Genomic DNA, 24571 nt, shown 5'->3' on the forward strand with positions numbered 1-24571 from the left:
TTATGGCAGAAAGTGAAGAGGAACTAAAAAGCCTCTTGATGAAAGTGAAAGAGGAGAGTGAAAAAGTTGGCTTAAAGCGCAACATTCAGAAAACTAAGATCATGACCTCTGGTCCCATCACTTCATGCAAAATAGATGGGGAAACAGTGGAAAGAGTGTCAGACTTTATTTTGGGGGGCTCCAAAATCACTGCAGATGGTGACTGCAGCCATGAAATTAAAAGACGCTTACTCCTTGGAAGGAAAGTTATGACCAATCTAGATAGCATATTAAAAAGCAGAGATGTTACTTTGCCAATAAAGGTCCGTCTAGTCAAGGCTATGGTTTTTCCAGTGGTCATGTATGGATGTGAGAGTTGGACTGTGAAGAAAGCTGAGCACCAAAGAATTGATGCTTTTGAACTGTGGTGTTGGAGAAGACTCTTGAGAGTCGCTTGGACTGCAAGGAGATCCAACGAGTCCATCCTAAAGGAGACTAGACCTGGGTGTTCACTGGAAGGACTGATGCTGAGGCTGAAACTCCAGTACTCTGGCCATCTCATGTGAAGAGCTGACTCATTGGAAAAGACCCTGATGCTGGGAGGGTTTGGGGGCAGGAGGAGAAGGGAACGCTGGAGTATGAGATGGCTGGATGGCATCACTGACTTGATGCACGTGAGTTTGGGTGAACTCTGGGTGTTGGTGATGGACAGGGAAGCCTGGTGTGCTGCAATTCATGGGGTGGGAAAGAGTCGACACGATTGAGCAACTGAACTGAACCTGTTGAGATACTCTAACATTCTTATTTTTAGAATGAGAATTTTATTTTGTTCAACTTAAAAGAACAGTAAGAAGTGGCAAAGGCAGGGTTTGAACCCATTAGTGGGGCCAGACTTCTTTCACTCAAGAAACAACACTGTCAACCTGAGACCCAGAAACAGCAGGGTTGGATTTCTAGGCAAAGAAGAAATTCCCATAAATGGACTATATCTTATTACCTCTGAGTCTCTGGCAAATATTCTATGCCACATGGCCAATCTGATTTCCATAATCTCTATTCTCCTGCAGTCAAAATATCATATGCTATTGGTCATTGTAATTTTATTTGTATGAGTGAGGGATAAAATAACACTTAAGTGTATATAAATGTAAATAGCTGAACAAGAAAACTTAAAATTTTAAAATCCTTTATGGCTCAGATGGTACAGAATCAGCCTGCAATGTAGGAGATGCAGGTTCAATCCCTGGGCCAGGAAAATCCCCTGGAAAATGGCATGGCTACCCACTCTAATATTCTTACCTGGAAAATCTCATGGACAGAGGAGGCTGTTGGGCTGCAATCCATAGGGCTGCAGAGTCGGACAGAGTGACTAGCACTAATATGCATATTTAAGAAACTTCTTGAAGGCTGATGTGAGACCATTTTACATTTCTGGTTTTGTTTTAAATCTGAAAAACTTAGGACCTAAATGCCTTCTGCTATTATATTCTAAAAATCTCAATTTTAACTCTTGATACATATGCCAAGTTTTTAAAATAAAATGCCTATACACTTCATGCATCTATGTATGCCTTCTCTTTTCCTTAAGTTTGCTTTATTTTTAAAAAAATCATGAGGAACCCTAGTATTTGAATTGAAAAGTGTATATTACTTTCTCTTCTGTGAAGCTTTTTTATTACTCCTCATGAGTCAAGGGAAAAGTCTTTTGTTATTGCCTTTACAAATCAAGAGTATAAAACAAACGCTTAATTGAGCAGATTGATGATTAGATTGAGGAAAATGATAAAAGGAAAGATGCCAGCACAAACAGAATATGGCCATTCATTTTTTACTTTAAATGAATCAACTACTGCTATGAATGGGGACCTAATACTAATTCTGGCAGCAAACCACCCAGAGCCTCAACCCTCTGCAGAGCCCTATGTTTGTGTGCGGACAGCTTTTTCTCATTTTTCTTGTTAGAATACACCAAGTAGCTCTCTTTCCCTGTTGGCACAGTTACATAACTCTTAAATGAAGGATTATAAACATAGTGGAATACAGGAGACTTTCTCCCACTCTGAACTCTAAATACTCATTCAGAGATGAAAATGCCTTCTCTTAAAGAAACAACGCAACTAAACTATAATATGCAATGTCAGGAGAAATAGCCCTGGCTGTTCCCAGACCTAATTTCTTGGCAACAGTTGGATTAAAAAATATTTTTTAATAAAAAAGGAAAGAATCTTCAATCCACCTATACTACTGATATGGACATGTTTCCATCCTTACCCTTATATATGCCTAGACTAGCTGTCTTTTGTGTTTAATTGTCTACAACCAAAAGCTTGTTAAATAAGGAATTTGCTGTTTCGAGCAGATATTGCTGAGGTTTTCATAATATGTTGGCTAATCAGTGGCACAAGACCTCTCAGACACTAAAATGGCAGAAACAAACCCTTCTGAAGTTTTCTAAATCCTTCTTATTGTCATAACAAGATTCCTCCGGTCAAGTACTAGGGGATGAAAAGTAGCACACCATTACTTGTCAAAGACACCCAAGTGAGTCAGAAAACTTGGCTGGCAGTTTACCTGGGCCCAACTACAAATACTCTGTAATAGAAGTGCCACATTTAATTAGCCCTGAAGAAGGGAACAAAGCTCTTTCATTTTAGAAAGTTGGCAAATGGAATTTGGAAAAAAAAGCAAACCTCTTACCTTTGGTAGCAATTCGTACACACTGGGTTTTAGTTTCCTGACGGAATAAAAAAAGTCAGTTATAAAAAAGTGAAAATAGTCAGTTATAGGTAATGTTTCCTATTTCATAAACTACAGTATGAAGATTAATCTGGGGTTATAAAGTAGGTTTCCAAAGAATAGAATCATAGCATTAAAGACACTATTTTTTATATGTTTTCACAGAGCTTTCTAAAAAATGTAAAATAACTTAAAAAAACTAGTATTTTCTAAAGGTATCTCTGTTTATCTTGTAATGAAACAGGATATCTTGCTGGGACAAACAATCCAGCATTCTATTTGAATTTATTGTACTTTTTGAATGATCATAAAGAAAAAATATATTCCCAAAGCTAATACAAATCAGACCCAAATATAAATTTCATGTTCATCTCATACCTGTAGATTCAGACCAAAGCTGAATACTAGACAGTTTTGCTTTGATTCTAGCATGACTAAGGAGCTAAATGATAAAAGTAATAAAATTGCATCATAGTTGCAGTATATTTCATCTGCTCTTTTTTCTTTTTTAATTTAGGTGTTAGGGATTAAATATTTCTTGGTGGGATTATTTTTCTTCCTCTTGCTAGACAGATGAGATCAGGAAGTTGAAGGAGAAATGGGAAAGGACAAGACATTTCAGAATTTAAAAAATCTTTTCTCTTCCTTTTATTTTTAAATGTTGTGGGGTGGTACTAGGAGGGTGAAACACACCTCGAGGTCTGCAGTTCACTCCTCCAAAATTTAGTTCATTCAGTTTATATCTTTGAATATATATCCTTGAATCCAAGAGGTTGGATAAGATGTTAAAGGTGGTGAACACAACAGAGGCTGTTTGTTTTCAAGATGGTATGTAACTCCATCTTGAGTAGTTTTATAGATAGATAAACCAAGACTTTATATACTTTCTTCAAATGGCAACCCACTCCAGTATTCTTGCCTGGAAAATCCCATGGACAGAGGAGCATGGTAGGCTACAGTCCATAGGGCCGCAAAGAGTCGGACACGACTGAGTGACTTCATTCATTCACTTAAGCATTTGTTATTTTTAAATTAAACTAAACCATTGAGGGAAAAATTAGTAATTAAAAGTGAAAATCTGCACTTTTATTATTTAACTGTGACCTGAAGCCTTCACAGTACACCCCAAGAGACTGTTTCACAGTACCATAAAGGCTCAAAGGAATTTTGATTTCTTAAAAGCAATTGCTGTTAACTCCATCAGGATTACCAGTCTCTGCTGGTAGAAGCCATGTCAATTTTAATACTTTTTTTCCAAGATAACTGTGAAACATACTATTGCTACTCTATATTTTGGTTAAACCACATGTAGATATATTAACAATTAGAAGAGAAAATTCATATCAAAGCTTTTAAAGAGTGCCAGAGAAAATTCTTTATAAGTAACAGACATTCATTAACACTTCTCTCATACCACAGACCAAGTTACAAAAATTAATTTGGAATCTCTCACCTCTCTAAAGATGAATACCCAAACACAGGACTATGCTACTTTATACCCAGAATGGAATAAAACTTCTGTGGTTGTCTCTTTTTTGAGCAGCCCCATCATGGCAGTGGTACGGAATGATGTGTGGGTGGAAAGTAGGCAGCTGACTCCTACTTATATAAAAATAAACTAGAAGATGAGAAGAGCATTTTTAACCATGAGCAGCCTCTGGCTTTGAAGTACATCTTAGAAGATGCTGTGACATTTTCCTTTCCATATACTGTAATCCAACCATACAAATAAGCACAAAGATAAAGTTTTCATTCAGAAGCAGCCAGTCAATACCCTAAGTTCTCATGATCCCTTACAGAAATGCAAACAGATTACTATGTCGTGCAATGAAACGATTCCAGGATATAATAGGACTGCTGCAATTGGATATTCCACATCATCTCCCAGGTACCCATCTCAAGGACTCAGTTCCTCAAAACCAACAATTTCCTACATAGCTACAAAGTACATAAAACTGTCATTCTTCTATTGAATTTTAAGTTGTAGAAGGTTTCTATTTTCAATTTTTTTCTATACCTCCCTGCAAAAAAAAAAAAAAAATTAAATTAAATATGCTTTAGGAAAGAAAATCTTTCAGGAGAACGGCATGAGACATGAAAGCCCAGGTTATTTCCCTACATATGGAACCCCTGGTAGTTTCTACCTTCCTGTTGTGTTTCCCTCTTCAATATTCATTTGGGAGCCGTGGCAGTGTTCAACAACAACTGCGTCCAAAATGGGAAAAGGAGGGGCAGCCAGGGAATGGAAAACAGACTTCTCTAACCGCACAGCATCCCGACATCGCCAGGCTGCCTTCTGTTTAGGTTCTGTCAGATATACCACAGGCGCCCTATTACTTTGTAATCAGAGGACTGTTACCAGTTATTTACTATTTGGCTTGTACCCCCTGAAAACTTTATAAGGGTTTATTAGCCTGCTGTGGAACACGCATTCTGTTTATCCTGCAGTAAATTTAATCTCCTGAAGTGTGCCACTATTGAGCAAAAAAGACAGTACAATGCTCTATGTTTACAGGGGCTGGAGGCCTGGCAATAGTACACCCATCTTTTCAAATCATTTTACTCACAATTGCTCTTGTGGGCTTTCCTGAAGAGGGCTCAAAGAGAAGCAGTTACTAGGAAACAGGAATCCTGTGCAATATAACTGGCATGGAGCCCCACCCCTACAGTAGGCCCCAAACCACGCATGCTGCTAGGAACAGAAACAACACCCCCTACACACTGAATTTTTTTCTTCCCTTGACAAATGTTACTGAGTATTTATAAAGTTTGACTGTGGCTAATCCTCAGGGCAGTGAAAAAGCAAAACCTTGGAGGACGCTCACCTTCTCCACACTACTCATGGCTTGGAAATAGATGTTGTATCCTTTGCGTGGAGCCAAAGGGGGGTTCCAAAAGCCCTGATAGGTTCTGTTATCGCCCACGGTGAATGGGGCAGGTTCCGGAAGATTCCCTGGGGGCAGTTCGGCAGCAAAGTAGTATGGTGCCCCCCCACTCATGGCATTTTGGTATGTGACAGGGACCTGGTAGCATTCCATGGCTCCGGTTTCTCTCTTGGTTCGGTGGGGATGCAATTCCTCCACAACAATCTGATAGGCACTTTTTGGAAAAGGAAAAACAAAGCACAAAATTAGAGATTCTAGATACTGAGCTTTCTCAAAAAAAGGAATGGGGTGTTTAATATCAACATGCAATGTTTCAGTCTTTTAAAGTCAGTCTTAACCTCCTGTATTCTGATTTTCAAGCTCTTTTGCAGTAAAATAGCATTTCACATGGATTCTGTTTCCCCCAACCCCAATATAATCACTAAGGACCTAAAAAAAAAAAAAGAAAAGACAAATCACCATAGAACTCTGCACATTTTTAAATGTTGAGAGATGAGATCCCTTAATAAGGAACCTGACATTAACCAGAGACATATCATACATTAAGTTTTTTGTCTGATATTTTAAAATGTTTAAAGTTAACATTTTCCTTTGAAATCATAGTGTGGAAGGCCTCGCTCCAAGGCTCAACAGAGTGACTGCCTCAGAGCGGGGCTTGAAGCACCAGCTTGTGGTTGTCATCACGCTAGAGACAGGACGTGCTGACAGGCTTCTCCACCTCTTGACCTTGCCATGGCATCAACACTGGCTCAGAGCTATGCAGATCTAAAGCACAAGTGACATGCTGCAATACGGGCACAGATGGACAGAAATCTGTCCTCGCCACTGAAATAGACTGCCTCCTTCTTCTAGAGTTGTTAATAATAAAATGTTACAAATTGTAGAAACAGATGGTATTTGGCCCATTAAAGCTCAAACCTAAAGCTTCTAATACCTTTCTTAAAAGTCTTAAAACTTTCCTCTAATAGCTAGTCTTTTAGAGAGGAAAGGAGAGAAAATAATTGAAGTTTAAAGTAAATATCTACCTCACCACTAATTAAAATTTTAATTCTATTTCTGAAACTGGTATATTAATAATTTTCTCTGTAGGACATTCTTTAGAAAAATATACATTTTTTAGGTAATGTACAAAATTTGAAGGTAATGTACATCTGAGAAAATGGACATTATTAATATACTGTTATTTTATTGTATATTACATACATATATAATAAATCTGTAAAAAATATATAATTTAATTTCCTGACAATTATGAGAGAAAGTACTATGGTCACATATAAGTTAAAAATAAATCAGCTGTGTTTAGGGCTGTATGCTTGAATCTTGAATTTCCAGGCAAATTAGATCATTCTATATAGAGAAAATAGTTGTTATTCAATGATTCTCCAGCAGTAATAGAACATTTTCTTTAATGAACTTCCAAAAAATAAAGGAGAGAGAAAGAGAGAGATAAAAGTTGCATCTAAGACAACATTAAATTCTATGCTAGTTTAGAATTGAGTATAAAAGGTTAATTTAATATACACTCTGTCATACTTACAAACAGGAAAGCTGCACAAATTAAGAGAAAGGAGATTTGTATATTAAAGACTTTCTTTTCCTCCTAAATATTTAAGTTCCCATTTTCCACTAAAACTGTGCTAAGAAATAGGCAGATTGGTATCAATCTCCTTTCCTTTAGAAATAGGACATAAATTGTACTAATGTCAGAAATTGAGATTTGAGAAAGTAACTAAGGCAGAATTCTATGTTATTTGAAATTATCCATACTGCATCATTCCCTATACCTCTGCCAAGTTGGGTCTCTAAGCTCCAAGTAATGCTATTGACAAGATACATGCTCTCTGAGGGGTATGTGGAGCATACACTTGTCAATTTTAAAATACAGGGAAACATAAGCATAGCCCTTGGAGAGAGAGAGAGAGAGAAGATCATAGCTGACATATGTTATGTTAGGCAAGCCTAGTCTTTTCTTTTTCTGCTTATTTTCAATTTAGAATCCATATTTGTATGTTATACGTCTATATATCCTATGGATACATTCATATATGTGGATAAACTTGCACATGCACACTACTCGAATAAATCTAACCTTATATTCTTGTCCTAATGGACAATATTGATAATTACCCAACCTTGTTAATCTTTAACTTAATCTTTAAAAATAAATTCCTTGTTAATTAGCCCACATCTCTAGAAAAATCCAGAACATCTAGTGAACATTCAGTCTTAACTAATTCTATTACACTGACACAGGTTGTACAATCCAAATTAAAGAACTTCATACACGACAGCTTGTCTCTTCAGATCTATTAAGAACAAAAGCAAACTGCTGATGTTAGAGAGGAATAAGAGAAGACAAGTCTGCTCTTTGGGAAAGATCTCATCGAACTTGAGATGGAGCTCCAAACTAAAATTATAAAGTTCATTTTTAAAATAACTTTTCTTATCTTCCTTCCTCTTATCTCAATTCGTCTGAGTAGGCTGTTCTTTAACCATATACTCCTCATTTTTCTAAAGTTGTTTTTTTCCTGATACTTATTTATCACTACAAATTAATTAAAGGGCAGAGAGTAAGAAATAAGAAATCAAATTAAAAGTTATTTGACTGATTACATGAAATTGGCCTATGCTCTTTCATCCTTGTGGTGTCTAATTACCTAATTATTAAGTACTAATTCTATCTATAGGTACTTAAGTCTAGCTATATCTAAATATTACTTGAGTTTAGTACTCTGGCAATTTTAAATATTCCAAAGCCACATGAATAATTTTATTCACTCTTTCTATATTTCATATTTCCCCATTCTTCTTAATTATCTTTTTAAAATACTTCCATAATTAGGTTAAAATCAATATACTGACATCATGAATCTTTACTCAACACTCAAAATATGATTTCTTTATGGTAAAAAACTAAAGATGATTTCACTATACTATACTTTAATTTGATTAAACATTGGTATGGCATCATTTTTAGTTTTTTAGGAGGCTAAATAATTACTTCTTTCATACAACTTCCCTTCAGCTGTAAGACTTTATAGGGATTTTTGCTATTAACAAAGCAATTATATGATAGACATGGTAGATATTCTTCCTGATTTAATGCTTTAAAATGTTGGATATGAATGCAAAGTCACCTTTGCATTCCATGGACTTTTTTTTTAACCCACACAGAGTGAGACACAACTGAAGCAACTTAGCAGTAAGTAAACCCTCTGTGATTCTGATTTAAGTTTTAGCTTGTATGATTTCTAGGTGATAACAAGTCACAAAGTATTCAATGTATACTTCCTCATTTTTTAATTGAGAATGTTACCTTAAAGCTTTAGGAGAAATTCCCTAGCTCCAATGTTTTACAATTCCTCTAACCAACAAACCTCCCAAGATCTCATAGCCACTATCATTCCTATTGACTGCCCCAATGCCAACATTCTGATAATCCACAGAGTAAAGGCTTAATTACCATATTTTAACATTAATTTTTATTGGAGTATAGTTGCTTTACATAATTATCATTTTGATGTCCATTACATTTCCTGCTCCCTATCTCTTCACTTCTTAACCATGCAAAGCAGGTCTATCACGACTTTCCTATTTCTGTAAGAGGAACTACTAGTTTAAGAATCAACAAAGCTCAAAACATTGGCATTAATGTTAACAAATTTTATTTTTAATCATGTTCTAGCTCCCTTGCAATATACAATTTCTTCTCATCTCAATTGCTTCCATCATTAGGGAAGTATTGATAACTTTATGATCATGTTACTGGCCTAGTTTCCTTGCCTTTCTTTTTTCCATCATGTAATCTAGGCACCCACCTATCTAGCCACCCATTCAGTCGGTTATTTTTTGAATATTCTCAATATGCCATGAGCTGTCCATGGAGAAGGCAAAAGAGAATTATTTTCAATACTGCTGATATTTTGCTCAGACACCACTTTGAACATTAACTATACTTCTCTAACATTCCATTTTGTCGAAATTATGTGATGCTCTCCCACTGTCAAAATCTGTACTCATTATACTGGGGTTAATACCTTACCACATTCTTATATCTCCATCTTGCTCTCACTACCTACAAATACACATTATCCAATTCAAACTTGTGTCACCATTGTTACCTAAACATTTGCAAAATACCATCAGAATAAACATTAAGTTAAAACAACATCTACTTGATTTTACTTGGACCATAAGACCTGTGTACTCATAAAATGAGGGAAAAGTACTATTTCCATCTTTGCTTAAATTTCAAAGCATTTTTATCTGGAATTCAAATAAGTTTTCTTGCGTGACACTGGTGAGAAAATTCAGGTAATTATTTAATCTCTTTAAAATTCTGGGATGAAATGAAATATTCTGCAGATGAATGAAGAGGGTAGTCATAATGTTTCAACTTGTGTATATGTGACCAACTGACCCAGGGAGTAACTCTAATATACAAGGTTTGAACTCCAGCTAAACCCAGTTCTGTATTTTGATCTGTAATCCTGTTAAGCTATCTTGAGTGCTAAGCCACTTCAGTTCTGTCTGACTCTTTGTGACCCCATGGTCTGTAGCCTGCCAGGCTCCTCTGTCCATGACTTTCTCCAGGCAAGGATACTGCAGTGGGTTGCCATGCCCTCCTCCAGAGGATCTTCCTGACTTTAGGGATCAAATCCACATCTCTTATGCCTCCTGCACTGGCAGGAGGGTTTTTTTTTTTACCACTGGCACCATCTGGGAAGCCCATTAAGCTATCACTGAGCATCAGATAATTTCTTTTTCTAATATAATTGTGGGGAAAAATGATGGTTTTGATGGCATTTCATGACTATGTCCTAATTATCTAACTTAAAATATATGGTACTTAATATTCTAAAATGCAAGAATAGGTTTTACCTGCAAAATAAACATTTAGTTATACCCTAGAATAGATACTTTCTTGCCAGCTTAAAACAGGCTGAGCTTATATTTGGAAAAAGGTGTGATAAACACATATTCATTTATTACATCTTACAACAAACTGAATTCACCACTGAGGAACTCTTCTCTTGTGCTTTTGCAACATTTCACTGCTATTTTCATTATTTGAAAACACAGCTACATTGGGTCAGTCTTTTAATAACTGGGACATTCTATGAATTCTAATTTATAATTATATCTACTCAGGTTAAAATCTGAATTCATTTAAGAAATATATAAAATGCTTTAGAAAAAACTAAATTCTGCATTCTAGGGAAATGATTCCAAATGTTGGTAATATTAATTTTGAATCATAGTAATGATTGTCAAGTAATGACAGTTTTAAGGCTAGATCTCAAAAAGTTGGTGAGGAGATTCAAAGGACTAGTTAAATCAGGCAGCAACTTTCAAGCTTTAGAAAGATTGTGCTTGTCATTCATTTGTGTCTGAATTTTTATGACCCAATGGACTGTAGCCCACCAGGCTCCTCTGTCCATGGGATTCTCTAGGCAAAAATACTGGAGTGGGTGGCCATTCTCTTCTCCAGGGGATTTTTCTCAATGCAGTGATCGAACCTGGGTCTCCTGCATTGCAGGCAAATTCTTTACTGTCTCAGCCACCAGGGAAGCCCATTAGAATAATTATATATTCAAAAATTAATTTTGTCATAGAGTCACATTTGTTAGGACTGCACTATACAAATTTTACTTTAGTGTATGGACACAGTCTTAATGAATACTGAAGAACAAAGTGGTTGGTGATACTAAGTTCTGCATTATTTAGGACAAGACTTTTCACTGGGGTATACATTATTTGTTCACAAATATAATGCAGATATAGTGGTAAGTAAATGCAAATAAAATCAAAGAAAGACTTGTGACTTAAAAACATATTATCAATAATATATTCACAAATTCAACAAAGTTTGTGAACACCAACTATGAGCAAAGAATTTACAAGGATGAAGACTCCTCTCACTGCAGACACAGATTGTCCATGACAAATCTGGGCCAAGGTCTGTGTTCTGTTGCGATTGTTTTCTTTGGTTTACAACACTTAGCACAGTGCCTTGCACATAATACATGGTCAATTAATATTTGTATAATAATTTGATTAAATTAATAAAGAGTTTAGGTACTATTGTGTAATAATAATAATATACTATGTGTGCAACTTACATTAAGTAGAGCTGAGTTCACTCAAATATAACTCTAAAAAGATAAATGCAAGTACCTGGCAGCTTATTTAAACAACAATAGCAGAACTGAACAACTATAAAGTAAATTTTATCACAGGTAGAAGATGTGAATAACTCTGATTACTTGTCAATAGTAAAAGATGTTGAATGCAGACATTTTCTCTTTCTTCTTTGAATCAGAAATCAGACTTCCTCACAGATCACTCATTCATGAAGAGTATTATAGACTTTGGATTTTCAAGTATCCAGTGCCTCACAAGTGTTTCTATTACAAATGAATCCGATCATCTCTTTTTTCTCTGCTGTGGTATTACTGTGACTTTTAGCCAGACATGAGGTAAGAATTTCCTTTATGGACTCAGGTTCTTTTATCTAATATATATTTTTTTAATTAACAAAAATATTTCTTCCTTTCCAGTGATACAGGATTATTTACATGGTTAATATGTGCCCATAAGGTCAAGCATGTCATATAATCCACAGAACAAAGATTAAATTGTTATGAATATGTAAATAACTTGAGATGACTCAATTATGATATACCTGCAATGATTTCTGTGCCTTGATTTATTTCTCCATAAAAGTATATCAACAAAAGTACCCAACAAATCTACAACTTTCAAATGGAAACCTGCTAAAGTTTTATACATTTATCTAATTACAAATACGCAGGAATTAAAATCATTAGAATAATTTCACTCAATCTGTGAAAATAACATGGCTCATAATTTCTTCAAGATGAGGATAATATGTGGGAGGTTTTAATACTAGATAGTTAAGTTAAATGGCAAATTGAATTTTAATATTTACTATGAAATTTCCGATAAGCAACAATTTAGGAATTAAAAGATTACATAAACCACATTCATTTTAACTATTCTCCTTTTATTTCCTCAAAGCTTCCTATTTTTCAATCATATTTATGAAAATATATTATTATTATGTAATCTATATTATTATTCAATCAATAATTTTACTCATGTTGAATTATTCATAACAGATTAATACAACATACAGGGGTTATTTTCTCATTCTATTCCTGACAAATAACTTCAAAGCTCATATACCACAGATACCAACAGAGGAAGGGAAATGAAATTGGGCTAGAGAAAGAAAAAATTCAAAGAACAATACTCTTAAATCAAACAGTACAGAGAGGTGAATGGTTCGGTTCGTGAATATCTCAAAATTCTCTTAGAATTTTACTCTTAAAAATCTCTTCATAGTTTTAACCAAAAGAAAAAACAAACACAAACAAAACAAAAATAAAACCATTCTGATACTAGCTGTTAAATGAAAGTCTCCTAAAGATGAACCACTATACTGGCCGCTGAATGGCTGTGAGAAAACATCTGTTCTACGGGCTGTTTTCCCTCTGACTACGATTTTCCCCTCTTACCTGATAGGTGCACCTTTCGCCTGTGCTGGCCTCAACAAGACTGTTATCGTGGTGGCAGTTTCATTGAGAGAGGCATCAACTCCTTCGTAGTCAGGTAAAGTTGGAGCTGATAAATAATTAATGAGGGAAAGAGTTTCAATCAATAAACAAGAATGTATCATCGTTCAAATTGAATAAATGATCCTGATCCAACCAGTCCATCCTAAAGGAAATCAGTCCTGAATATTCACTGGAAGGACTGATCCTGAAGCTGAAGCTCCAATACTTTGGGCACCTGATGCGAAGAGCTGACTCATTTGAGAAGACCCTGATGCTGGGAAAGATTGAAGGTGGGAGGAGAAGGGGACGACAGAGGATGAGATGGTTGGATGGCATCACCGACTCAATGGGCATGAGTCTGAGTAAACTCCAGGAGTTAGTCATGGACAGGGAGGCCTGGTATGCTGCAGTCGATGGGGTTGCAAAGAGTCGGACAGGCGACTGAGCGACTGAATTGAACTGAAGGAAAAAGTCAATTTAATACTTAAAATTAAACTGTACCTTAACAAATGCCACTGAATGTTAACTCTGAGAACCTAAAGCAGCAGAAGATAAGAAGTTAAGACTTGTTAAATTTTAAATTATAATCTGGCAACTTGCGACACACACTCCAAACATTTTATGAAGATGTTTTAACTTCTAGGTTCCTGAGATCTTGAAACCAGCATTGATGGGATGGGAGGAAGGTGATAATGACATAGACTCTGGGGATTCCTGGTTATGGAGTTGCACATGAAGATGTGGAGACACAAATGGCAGGAACCTAGGTAAAAGGCTGCCTAGGGAGGTGGTGCTGCTTCGATCTAAAGGTTGTGGAATGACCTAGCATTGATCTCGATCACTTTCACCATTGTGGTCACTATAGAGACATATCTAGGAAGTATGCTGAACGGAAATGAGCACTTCAGCTGTTAATTACCAAGAATTAGCGCCCTCACTGCCAGATTCTTAAAAAGAAGAAATCTAAATTTTTTCAAAATATTTGATAATTTTTTTGGGTAAGGAGGCTTCCTAATCCTGAACTGGGTGAATAACCTCAAATGGCTTTTGATCATTTGCATGCAGAAAGATGTTTAAGGGAGGATATGACCAGTGAAATATGTACATTACCAGAAAAACTATGAACAAATGGTATCTAATAAAAAGTTTAAAGTATCGCATTCACTCATTGAACATTTACTGAATACTTACTGTATGTCAAACTTTACAAGAAGTGCTATAAATATAGAAGCAAATGAAGCATGGTTTTTGACATTTATAGAGTTAAAAGTAGGGATTCAGATTTATCAAGAGTGACACTCTTGTAAACACCAAAAAATTATAGAAGAATTTAGGTGACCAAAATAGGAGACAGTTACTTAGACAGTGGTTCTCAGACTAGGGAGATCAGAAACTTCTAGAGGGCTCTTAAAATAAAAATACAGAATGCTTTCCCATTTGTCTACCATTTCTGATTCAGAAAGTCTGAGGAGGGACCTGATAATGTACATTTCTAGGACATTTTAATGTGAAGTTGATGTTGAGGGACCATACTCTTCTAAACTAGTGCAGGGAACCAGGAAGATGAAACAGAGAGGACTTCACTATTTAGGCAAAGCTTGAGCTGAATATTAAAAGAAGAGTAAAAGCTCATCAGAAAGAGGTAACATGGGAAAAATATACCAGAGATTAAAAAAACAGAATATATGAAGATATAATTATGTAAAAGATCACAGACAATACAATAGTTTGCTGTGACTGGAACTTTGGATTTATGGATAGGAGTGAAAGTGAAGTCACTCAGTCGTGTCCGACTCTTTGTGACCCCGTGGACTGTAGCCCACCAGGCTCCTCAGTCAATGGGATTCTTCAGGCAAGAATACAGGAGTGGGTTGCCACTTCCTTCTCCAGGGGATCTTCCCGACCCAGGGATCGAAGCTGGGTCTCCTGCATTGCAGGCAGATGCTTTACCCTGTGAGCCACCAGGGAAGCCCATGGTAGAAGAGGATGAAAAGGGCCATAAAATGAAGTGCCACAAATGCTAATCGTGTAAAAATATCATACTAGGCATAATACAGTAAATATTATATATTCGATTTTGAAGAAAAATTGAGGAAGAAATAAATGTTATACAAAGATCAATAGAAAAACAAAAAACAACACAGGAGCAAGATAAGTCTAAAGGCGAGAGTGCTACTTAGAAAGATATGTCAACGATAGCTTTAAATACAATCCAGATGGAAAGGTAGAAATGGTGACATGAGAAAGAGGCAAATTATCTGGGAGTTATTTAGGAAGTAGAATAAACAGATTAAATAGGTACAAAATGTATATGAGTATTATTACATATGTATGTATATCATATGTGTACTATACATACACAAACATACGCATAAATCATACTGAGAAGCATCATGCTTCCAATACTTCAATTTCACTTTAAATTATTTTTAAATTGCTAAAGGATAGAATTACTGAACTCAAGGGATAAATAACAATAAACTACCTTAAAAGTTCAAGTACACCTGGGAACCACACTAACCGTAAATTTCATTAGCCTTAGCTTGATTATTATGTGTTCCCAAGATATAGTGATCGTAACCAAGTTTTAAAGTTCAAATCAAATATCCATGTACTGAATTGTTTTGCTCCATAGAATTATAATAAAAATGAACATGGAAGAACAAAAAGAATTTATAAATTTTTGATTTCAATCATGACTAACTATATTAAAGATTCAAAAAATGACGTGAATTACACTCAGTGTATTTGTGATTCTTTAGGATACACTCTTACAACCAATTCTGTTTGTACTTTATTCATTTCATACCTGAGATATTGGTGGTCACATTGATGGCTGTTGCTGGCCCAAAACCTTTGACAGTGCTGGCTCTTATGAAAAACTGGTAGGTGGTTCCAGGATGGAGATGCATGAAGACATGGTGTGTACTGTTCCATAAATTGGATACAGTCTGGGGAGGTCCAGCCACAGGAACTGCAGGATCAAATGATCTTATGCTGCTGTAACTGACCTGTGTTAAGAAATATTATTTCCTATTACATATCCAATAGATATCATAATACATTCTAAAAAAAAACACAAACCTTTAAATAAGATAGCACTCAAGGGCATCTGTGTGGAGTGAATCACATTTTTTTTCCCCCTTCTTTTCTTTCTCATTTTGATATGGTTATTTCACTGTTATTCTGTATCTATTGTCTGTCTGTCTGTCCATCTCTATCTACTTATCTACAGATAAACCTAGAGTTATCTGACTGGATCAATATACATCTATTTTCTTCCATCAAAATATAAATCAATATAATTAAATATGAATGTTGTTGTTGTTTTAGTCACTAAGTCGTATCTGACTCTTTTGTGACCCCATGGACTGAAGCCCATCAGGATCCTCTGTCCACAGGATTTCCCAAGCAATACTGGAGTGGGTTGCTATTTCCTTCTCCGGGGGATCTTCCTGACCCAGGGATTGAACCCGTGTCTCCTGAATTGGCAGCCGGATTCTTTACCACTGAGCCTCCAGGGAAGCCATAAATATGAATACATATTCATATAAAATCTTATGGTCATATATAATGTAACGCATGTGAAACACAGAAATTCCCACCAAAACTGAATCAAGAAAAAATACCTTGAACAGACCAATCACTAAAAGTGAAAAAAACAAAATTCTCCATTTTCACAATGCACTCTGTTGCCACTAAAACATATTTTATACTGGAAACAACACTGAGTACCCAAGAACAGAACTACCTATCTGTGCAATTAAAATGACTTTTTTTTTTCATCTTTTCGCATTTACAAATAAGATAATGATTTATATTCAAAGTTGAGATGAAGCTCTGGAATAGAGAGGTTTAGGCACAGAGTCGGACATGACTGAAGTGACTTAGCAATAGCAATAGCAATAGCAATGATATATTTTGCTTTTCAGGTATTTTCCCCTACCCTAAAAGCAACTTCATTCAATGGTTTTCCCTAAATCATAGTATGATATATGAGTTTCTTAATTTTGTAAAAATTTATTCTTTTTACAACCACCAGTAAGTCTGTTGGCAAGTTCCATCCTACTTCTTTAAAACAATATTTACTTAAGAATTTGAAAAGTCTAGATACCATATAATATTCGTTTTAATACGTAATTTAGAGTTAAAACAGAGAAGAACTAGTGATTTTAACCCTCTAATTCTCATTTACTTCTTTTCCATTATTTCTCTGTAACATTTTCTTTGATTCTCCCCTTCAATGCACGTTTCATTAAACTTCCTTATTCTCCCAGTACCTCGTATTGAGTGATGATTCCATTTGGATCCAAAGGTTCTTTCCAGTTCAAGAAAATCTTATTTTCAAAAGAGGTTCCTTGCAGAGAATTGACTGGTACAGGGCCAGGCACTACATATAAATACATTATTGGTTATAAGGCTCCTTATATCAGAAACAGGAAAAAGTAAACATGTAAGCTGGATAAATAGGTTAAAAGTAAATAAAATAAATAAAAACATGTCCCTAAGAAAATAAGCTGTATGACAAGCTTTTAATATGTGGGAATACATATGAATTTAAAATAAATCTCTAAGCTTCTAATGCAGATTATGTACAACTGCAAAGTTATTTTTATTCAACAGAATTTTCTATCGCCTCAGAGAGCTGAATAGTGTAGTCTAGTTCTCTCTGTTGTATCCCTCTAATAATGTGAAGGCTCATTTGTAATTTGTTTCAAGAACAGAGCTTGCCCTGAAAGATTTCCCTGAATGATTTTTTTGAAGATTATTATAAGCCCCTAAAGTATCTCTATAAACAATGTTCATAAAATAATAAATAATAATAATAATTAATGTTCCTTAGACTGAAAAGCCAAACCATACGGTACTGAATTAACATGCTCATTAATAGTCAATCTTTCATAGGTACACTTATTGCATTTCTATAATTTTTTTAAAAAGAGCATTATTACAGTGTATAAAAAACTCTTTAAGATGAATAGGTTCAAAATCATTGCTTCAGTCTTTTAAATGAAATTCCCTTTTTCAAAGCAAAGAATCAAACCACTTTATAACATCAGACTTCTTTAGAACTCAACAATCAGCATAACTAGCTTTGAAGTGTCCCCAGGTATGACAAGATTTGAGAAACTATTCCAGTCCTTATTTGCAAATGTCATATAACTGACAATACCCAGTGGCAACAATGAATGATGTGTCAGCTTCTATTGACAAAATACAAAATACTTTTACTATTGTGTTTTTCCTTTTATATATTTTATTTAAATATTCAGTTGCTATTTATGTACATAAATATCCAGCATTTTTGTTCCCTTAATGTTTAAAAATATATCCTATCCATCCTACTTTGCTTGAAAGTGTGCTTCTCTTGAAAATATCAACCCAGTTTTTTAATTAATATTTTTCCTTAATCTAACGTTTCAATGAAACGTTACACATGAAACTTCACACTTGACATTATCTAGAAATGTAGTTTCAGAGTCTACAGCAATTTTGTGAGGATGGAAATAAATTAAAAATCACTGGATCAAAGGAAATGCATTGCAATGTGGCCAGCAGCATCAAGAAATTCTGAATGATATGTCAAAAGAGTAAGATTTATTCCAATCCATAAGGAGACAATGAATGATGTTACGACCTCTGCGACAGCCAACATAATTTGGCACATTAATAATGAATTCATGAAGGAAAAAAACCCACCGTAAACAGAAAAGATGCCAGGACTAAACTCTACAAGATATGTTTATGCATATAATAACCAAGGGCTTGGGAAAAAGTTAACCAAAGGCATCCAATCCTATAAACTCCCAGGTCCACAGTATTGGCACATGCTATGCAGATATCAAGATAGAGGGGCTGCGATGGCCCCTGTGTATAATCTGTGGCATCTGCTGAGGCTACCAAGGGCATCAGTTTGTTTTGCAAGAGAATATCTATTGTTTCTATTCCAGACAAATGAAATAAGCTTACAACTGTAACTTAAGGGAAAGCTTTTATTCACCTTTCCCACCTCTCAGAAGGTGGTTGTTGGGAGGAGGTGGAGGCAAAGCCCAAGTTACTGAGTAAATGTTTATTTGATGGTATTATAATTACTATAGGCATTCACCAAACATGATTTGACAAAAAAAAAAAAAAAAACAACAAAAAAAAACCAATGAAATGGCATGGATGTTTGAAATTGTTCACAAATAGGGATCATTTTAAATGTTAGTAAATTCTACATTGAGAGAACAGTAGCATTAGAAGTAGCCTTCCCAGAATTTGTGTATTTTTCTGCTCTTCTTACACATGTATAACTCTGTCAATGGGATTCACTTCATACATTTATGGAAAAGTTTGTGAGAAGATGATTGCTGAGAGAGTTCTAATTACTGCCCTTGTACTGGGGCCAGTATAGTGAATGAGAGCAAGAATTACACAGAGGTGAACACACACACACATGAAACATGTAGGGAAAGGAGTGTGGGCACAGAGTATGTTTAATAATTTCTACATTTGAAGGAAGATAATTCTACATACAAAAAACATCTATATGTACACATGATCTGTGCAAATACAACATGAAATTACTAAGACCATCACCACTGCAGTCTTTATATTGCAGGAAATGTCACCTCACATTTCCAGATCAACAACTTTTAATGGAGACAGAATGCTGACTTTTATTCCCCTGCTTGTAATTTATTTGGGAGCTGTTTCAGCTAAAAAAATTTTTTTCACATAAGAAAATCCTTTAAAATGTAATTCTCAAAGTGGAAGAGAGGAAAATGAAATGTGAGTGGGGTAGGACAATATTAAATAAGCATAACAGCCTTTAAACTATAATAAATACACATTTAAAGAAAGCTTTCTATTAGCCAAAAAATACTCCCAAACCAGGTTTTCTTGCAGGGTTAACTTAACAATATTGATTTTTATGAATGCAAGAATAAAAAAATGAAAACAAAATCTCATATAAAAAATTCTACTTATGCATTAAAAAATGCATGCAATAACTTAAATATAAATTCTACTTTAGGGTTCTGGTGGGAAATCATTCTAGCTTTGCTCTCATGATTTATGGATGTCTCCAGAATTCTATTCATGAAATTATATTATTTAACTAGATGACTGAAAATTTATTATTTTTCTATGTATATGGGGCAGCAATAATTTAGTAAGACTGACTTAATTAGATCATCACAATCCATCCATCTTCCAACAATAGATTATGATTTAGATATTCTGTGTCCCCAGTTCAGGAACATTGAAACACGTCAAATACCCTATGTAGAAACTGGAGTTCTGATCTGAAGACTGAATTATTTGCAAATACTTCATAGAAAGCTTGAACTTCATTTAGTCTTACACATAAAGCAAAGCTTAAAAAAAAAAAAGAAAAGTTTATAGCAGAGGGAATTACTTTGCAACTCTACTACCATGAAACAATAACATAAAACTCAATATCATTACAAATAATAAAAACATTTTTCAAAAGAGGTTAAAAGGAGGATAAAATATAATATTGAAATCAGGCTAAATAGTTCCATTTTACTTTTACAAAAAATTTTTAGATAAAATAAATAGAATAGTCATGAGTTTGATCAACTTTAGGACATAATTTAAATTTCCATGGCAATTCACTTCCTAACTAGTAATCTAGTCATATATGTACAAAAAATTAATTAAAAATTTTAATGCAATATGAAAAAGGAATATAATGATCCTGACAGTATTCTTTGGTTTGTGGAAAGAAAAGCAGACTAAAAACTCAAACCAAATAATACCATCAAAATAAATTAAATTTTTAGAGAATGACTAAGTGAAGTGAAATATTATTTGCTTAGTCATGTCCAACTCTTTGTGACCCCATGGACTGACTGTAGCCCACAAAGATCCTCTGCCCATGGAATTCTCCAGGGAAGAATACTGGAGTGGGCTGCCATTTCCTTCTCCAGGGGATCTTCCCCACCCAGGTATTTAACCCAGGTCTCCCATATCGCAGGCAGATTCCTTACTCTCTGAACAACCAGGGAAGTCCCTATGACTGACTAAAGAAGCATAAAACTTGTATAACGGAGACTTAATATCAATTAAGAAAATATGTATTTTTCACTTTTAAGTGTAGGCAATAAAACATGTGAGTACATTCTTTTTACTAAACTCACAAGTTATAAAATATATAGTCTACAATGAATAAATGAGACCTAATCAAACTTAGAACCTTTTGTACAGCAAAGGCAACCATCAGCAAAACTAATTGATAGCTTGGAGAATGGAAGAAAATATTTGCAAATGATGCAAATGACAGAGGATTAATGTCCAAATATATAAACAGCCTGTACAACCGAATGTCAAAAAAACGAAAAAACCCAATCAAGAAATGGGCAAAAGACCTAAATAGACATTCTGCTGAAGAAGACATACAGATGACCAACTGGCACATGAAATGATGCTCAACATCCTAATTATAAGAGAAATGCAAGTCAAACCCAAAATGATGCATCACCTCACATGTGTCAGAATAGCCATCATCAAAAAGTTTACAAATAATAAATCTTGGAGAGGATGTGAAGAAAAGGGAATCCTCGCACACTGTTGGTGGGAATGTAAACTGGTGTAGCCACTATGGAGAACAATATGGAGGTTCCTTAAAACACTAAAAATAGAACAATCACATGATCCAGCAATCTCACTTCTGGGTATATATCCAGAAAAGACAAAACTCTAATTCAGAGATACATGGATCCCAAGGTTCATAGCAGCACTATTTACAGTAGCCAAGCCATGGAAACAAACTCAAGTACCTTTCAACAGACAACTTGCTTAAGGAAAGTGAGTGAGTGCTCAGTCATGTCTGACTCTTTGCGATCCCAGGGACTGTAATCCACCAGGCTCCTCTGTCCATGGGATTCTCCAGGCAAGAATACTGGAGTGGGTAGACATTCTCTTCTCAAAGGGATCTTCCTGACCCAGAGATTGAACCCGCATCTCCTGCGGCTCTTCCATTTGCGGGTGAATTCATTACCACTGATTCATCTGACTAAGTAGGTGTGGTATAAACATACACACACACACATAAATATATATACAGTGAAATATTACTCAATCATAAAAAGAATGAAATATTGTCATTTACAGCAACATGGATGGATCTATAGAATACTTCAATTAGTGAAGTCACGCACAGAAAGACATATACTATATGGTATCACTTACACGTGGAATCTAAAAACAGTACAAATGAATCTATATACAGAACAGAAAGAGACTTAGTTATTAAAGGGGAGATGGAGGGAGGGAGAGACAAAGTAGGAGTATGGGATTAATGAGTACAAACTACTATACGTAAAATAGATAAGCAGCAAGAATCTACTGTATAGCACAGGGAATTATATTCAGTATTTTACAATGAACTGGCTCCAAATTGGGAAACGAAAGGTTAATCCTGTATATTGTCACCCTGGTTATTTAAATTATATGCAGAGTGCATCACGTGAAAAACTGGGCTGAATGAAGCACAGGCTGGAATCAAGTGTGTAGGGAGAAATATCAATAATCTCAGATATGCAGATAGTACCACCCTTAGGGCAGAAAGCAAAGAAGAACTAAAGTGCCTCTTGATGAAAGTGAAAGAGAGTGAAAAACTTGGCTTCAAAAAATAAAGATCATGGAATCTGTCCTATCACTTCCTGGCATACAGATGGGGAAACAATGGAAACAATGACAGACTATTTTCTTGGGCTCCAAAATTACCACAGATGGTGACAGCAACCATGAGATTAAAAGATGCTTGCTTCTTGGAAGGAAAGTTATGACCAACCTAGACAGCATATTAAAAAGCAGAGATATTACTTTGCCAACAAAAGACCATCTAGTCAAAGCTATGGTTTTTCCAGTGGTTATGTATGGATGTGAGAGTTGGGCCATAAAGAAAGCTGAGTGCTGAAGAATTGATGCTTTTAAACTCTGGTGCTGGAGAAGACTCTTGAGAGTCCCTCGGAAACCAAGGAGATCCAACCAGTCCATCCTAAAGGAAATCAGTCCTGGCTATTCATTGGAAGGACTGATAATGAAGCTGAAACTCCAATACTTTGGCCACGTGATATGAAGAACTGACTGTTGGAAAAGACCCTGATGCTGGGAAAGATTGAAGGCAGGAGGAGAAGGGAACGACAGAGGATGAGATGGTAGGATGACATCACCAACTCAATGGGCATGAGTCTGAGGAAGCTCTGGGAATCAGTGATGGACAGGGAAACGTGGCATGCTGCAGTCCATGGGATTGCAAAGAGCTGGACATGATTAAGCAACTGAACTGATCTTGAACTATTCTCTAGGGCATCTTCCTGAGCCAGGGAATGAAACCTGGTCTCCCACATTGCAGGCAAATTTTTTACCATCTGAACTATCAGGGAAGCTACCAAATAAAATAGAATATAATGTTAAAAAACAATCTGAATCACATTGCTGTACACCTGAAACTAACAAAACATGGTAAATAAACTATACTTAATGTCTAGTGTAATCAGGCATAGTATTATTGCACTTTATGAAATGAGACAGACATTTTTTCAGAGCTTTTGAATCCATGCTTAGACTTCCCATTTTGATACTCTACCTATGAAACAACTACATTCAACCATTCTTTCTCTCATAAGTATGTGTGTTGTATGTGTGTTGTGGGGGGAGGCAATACAAGTGTTTATATGTTAGAACAAGGTTTGTTCTTTATAATATTGTTAATGTTTTGCTTAAGTGCAAGTTCAAACATGAATCTGAATTATTTCAGGTGAATCTGTTCTATTGATGACAAAAGTACATTTATCATGAATAAGTCTTTGAAATTTTAGGAATATGTATAATTTTAAGACAAGATTGTTCCTTGAAAATCTGAGCTAAATGAAGTTTAAAGGCTTTTGCTTCCCTTTATTTCAACAAAAACAGCAAAACAATACAAGATCATTTTCATTTTTCAGAGTGAAAATATTTAAAGTGATAAGGAGAATTTCTAGAAACTATGGTATTTTTGAACTATTTTATGGCAATCTCATACTTGCAGGCATCAAAATATACATCTGAGACTAAAGTTTAGAATCTGGGGAAATTGGGAACACTAGGGTATGAAATACATCTTGTTTTCTGAAACCCAAATAAAAATGTAGCCGTCCTAACAAGCTATTCAAGGAAAATTTTAGAACAGGAGAGACCCTTAGAGATCATCTAATTTAAACTTTTTATATAGAGCTGAGAAGTAGAGAATTAGAGGGGTGAAAGGACTTACTAAGGTTACAAGTGTTATTTGAGCCAGGATTGAAAACTCACAGTTCCTGACTCCCAGTTCAGGTTTGCCTTAATTCACTATATATATATATATATATATATATATATATATATGGCATACTTTTT

At 35.2% G+C, this 24571-nt stretch overlaps 1 protein-coding gene across 4 annotated transcripts in view; it reads right to left on the bottom strand.

The window, feature by feature from the left end:
* PTPRK (protein tyrosine phosphatase receptor type K) overlaps nt 1–24571 on the bottom strand; it is a 619103-nt gene that overhangs the window by 103887 nt on the left and 490645 nt on the right. For all 4 annotated transcript variants that reach the window (XM_068985075.1, XM_068985072.1, XM_068985073.1 and 1 more), the window contains exons 9-13: nt 17464–17573; nt 15993–16194; nt 13145–13250; nt 5541–5814; nt 2677–2713 (exon numbers count right to left, since the gene is read on the bottom strand). In XM_068985075.1, the coding sequence (XP_068841176.1) occupies nt 2677–2713; nt 5541–5814; nt 13145–13250; nt 15993–16194; nt 17464–17573 (729 nt within the window). The remainder of the gene's footprint in view (nt 1–2676; nt 2714–5540; nt 5815–13144; nt 13251–15992; nt 16195–17463; nt 17574–24571) is intronic.

This window comes from Capricornis sumatraensis, chromosome 13 (genome assembly GCF_032405125.1).
Source record: "Capricornis sumatraensis isolate serow.1 chromosome 13, serow.2, whole genome shotgun sequence".
Taxonomy (NCBI): Eukaryota; Metazoa; Chordata; class Mammalia; order Artiodactyla; family Bovidae; genus Capricornis; species Capricornis sumatraensis.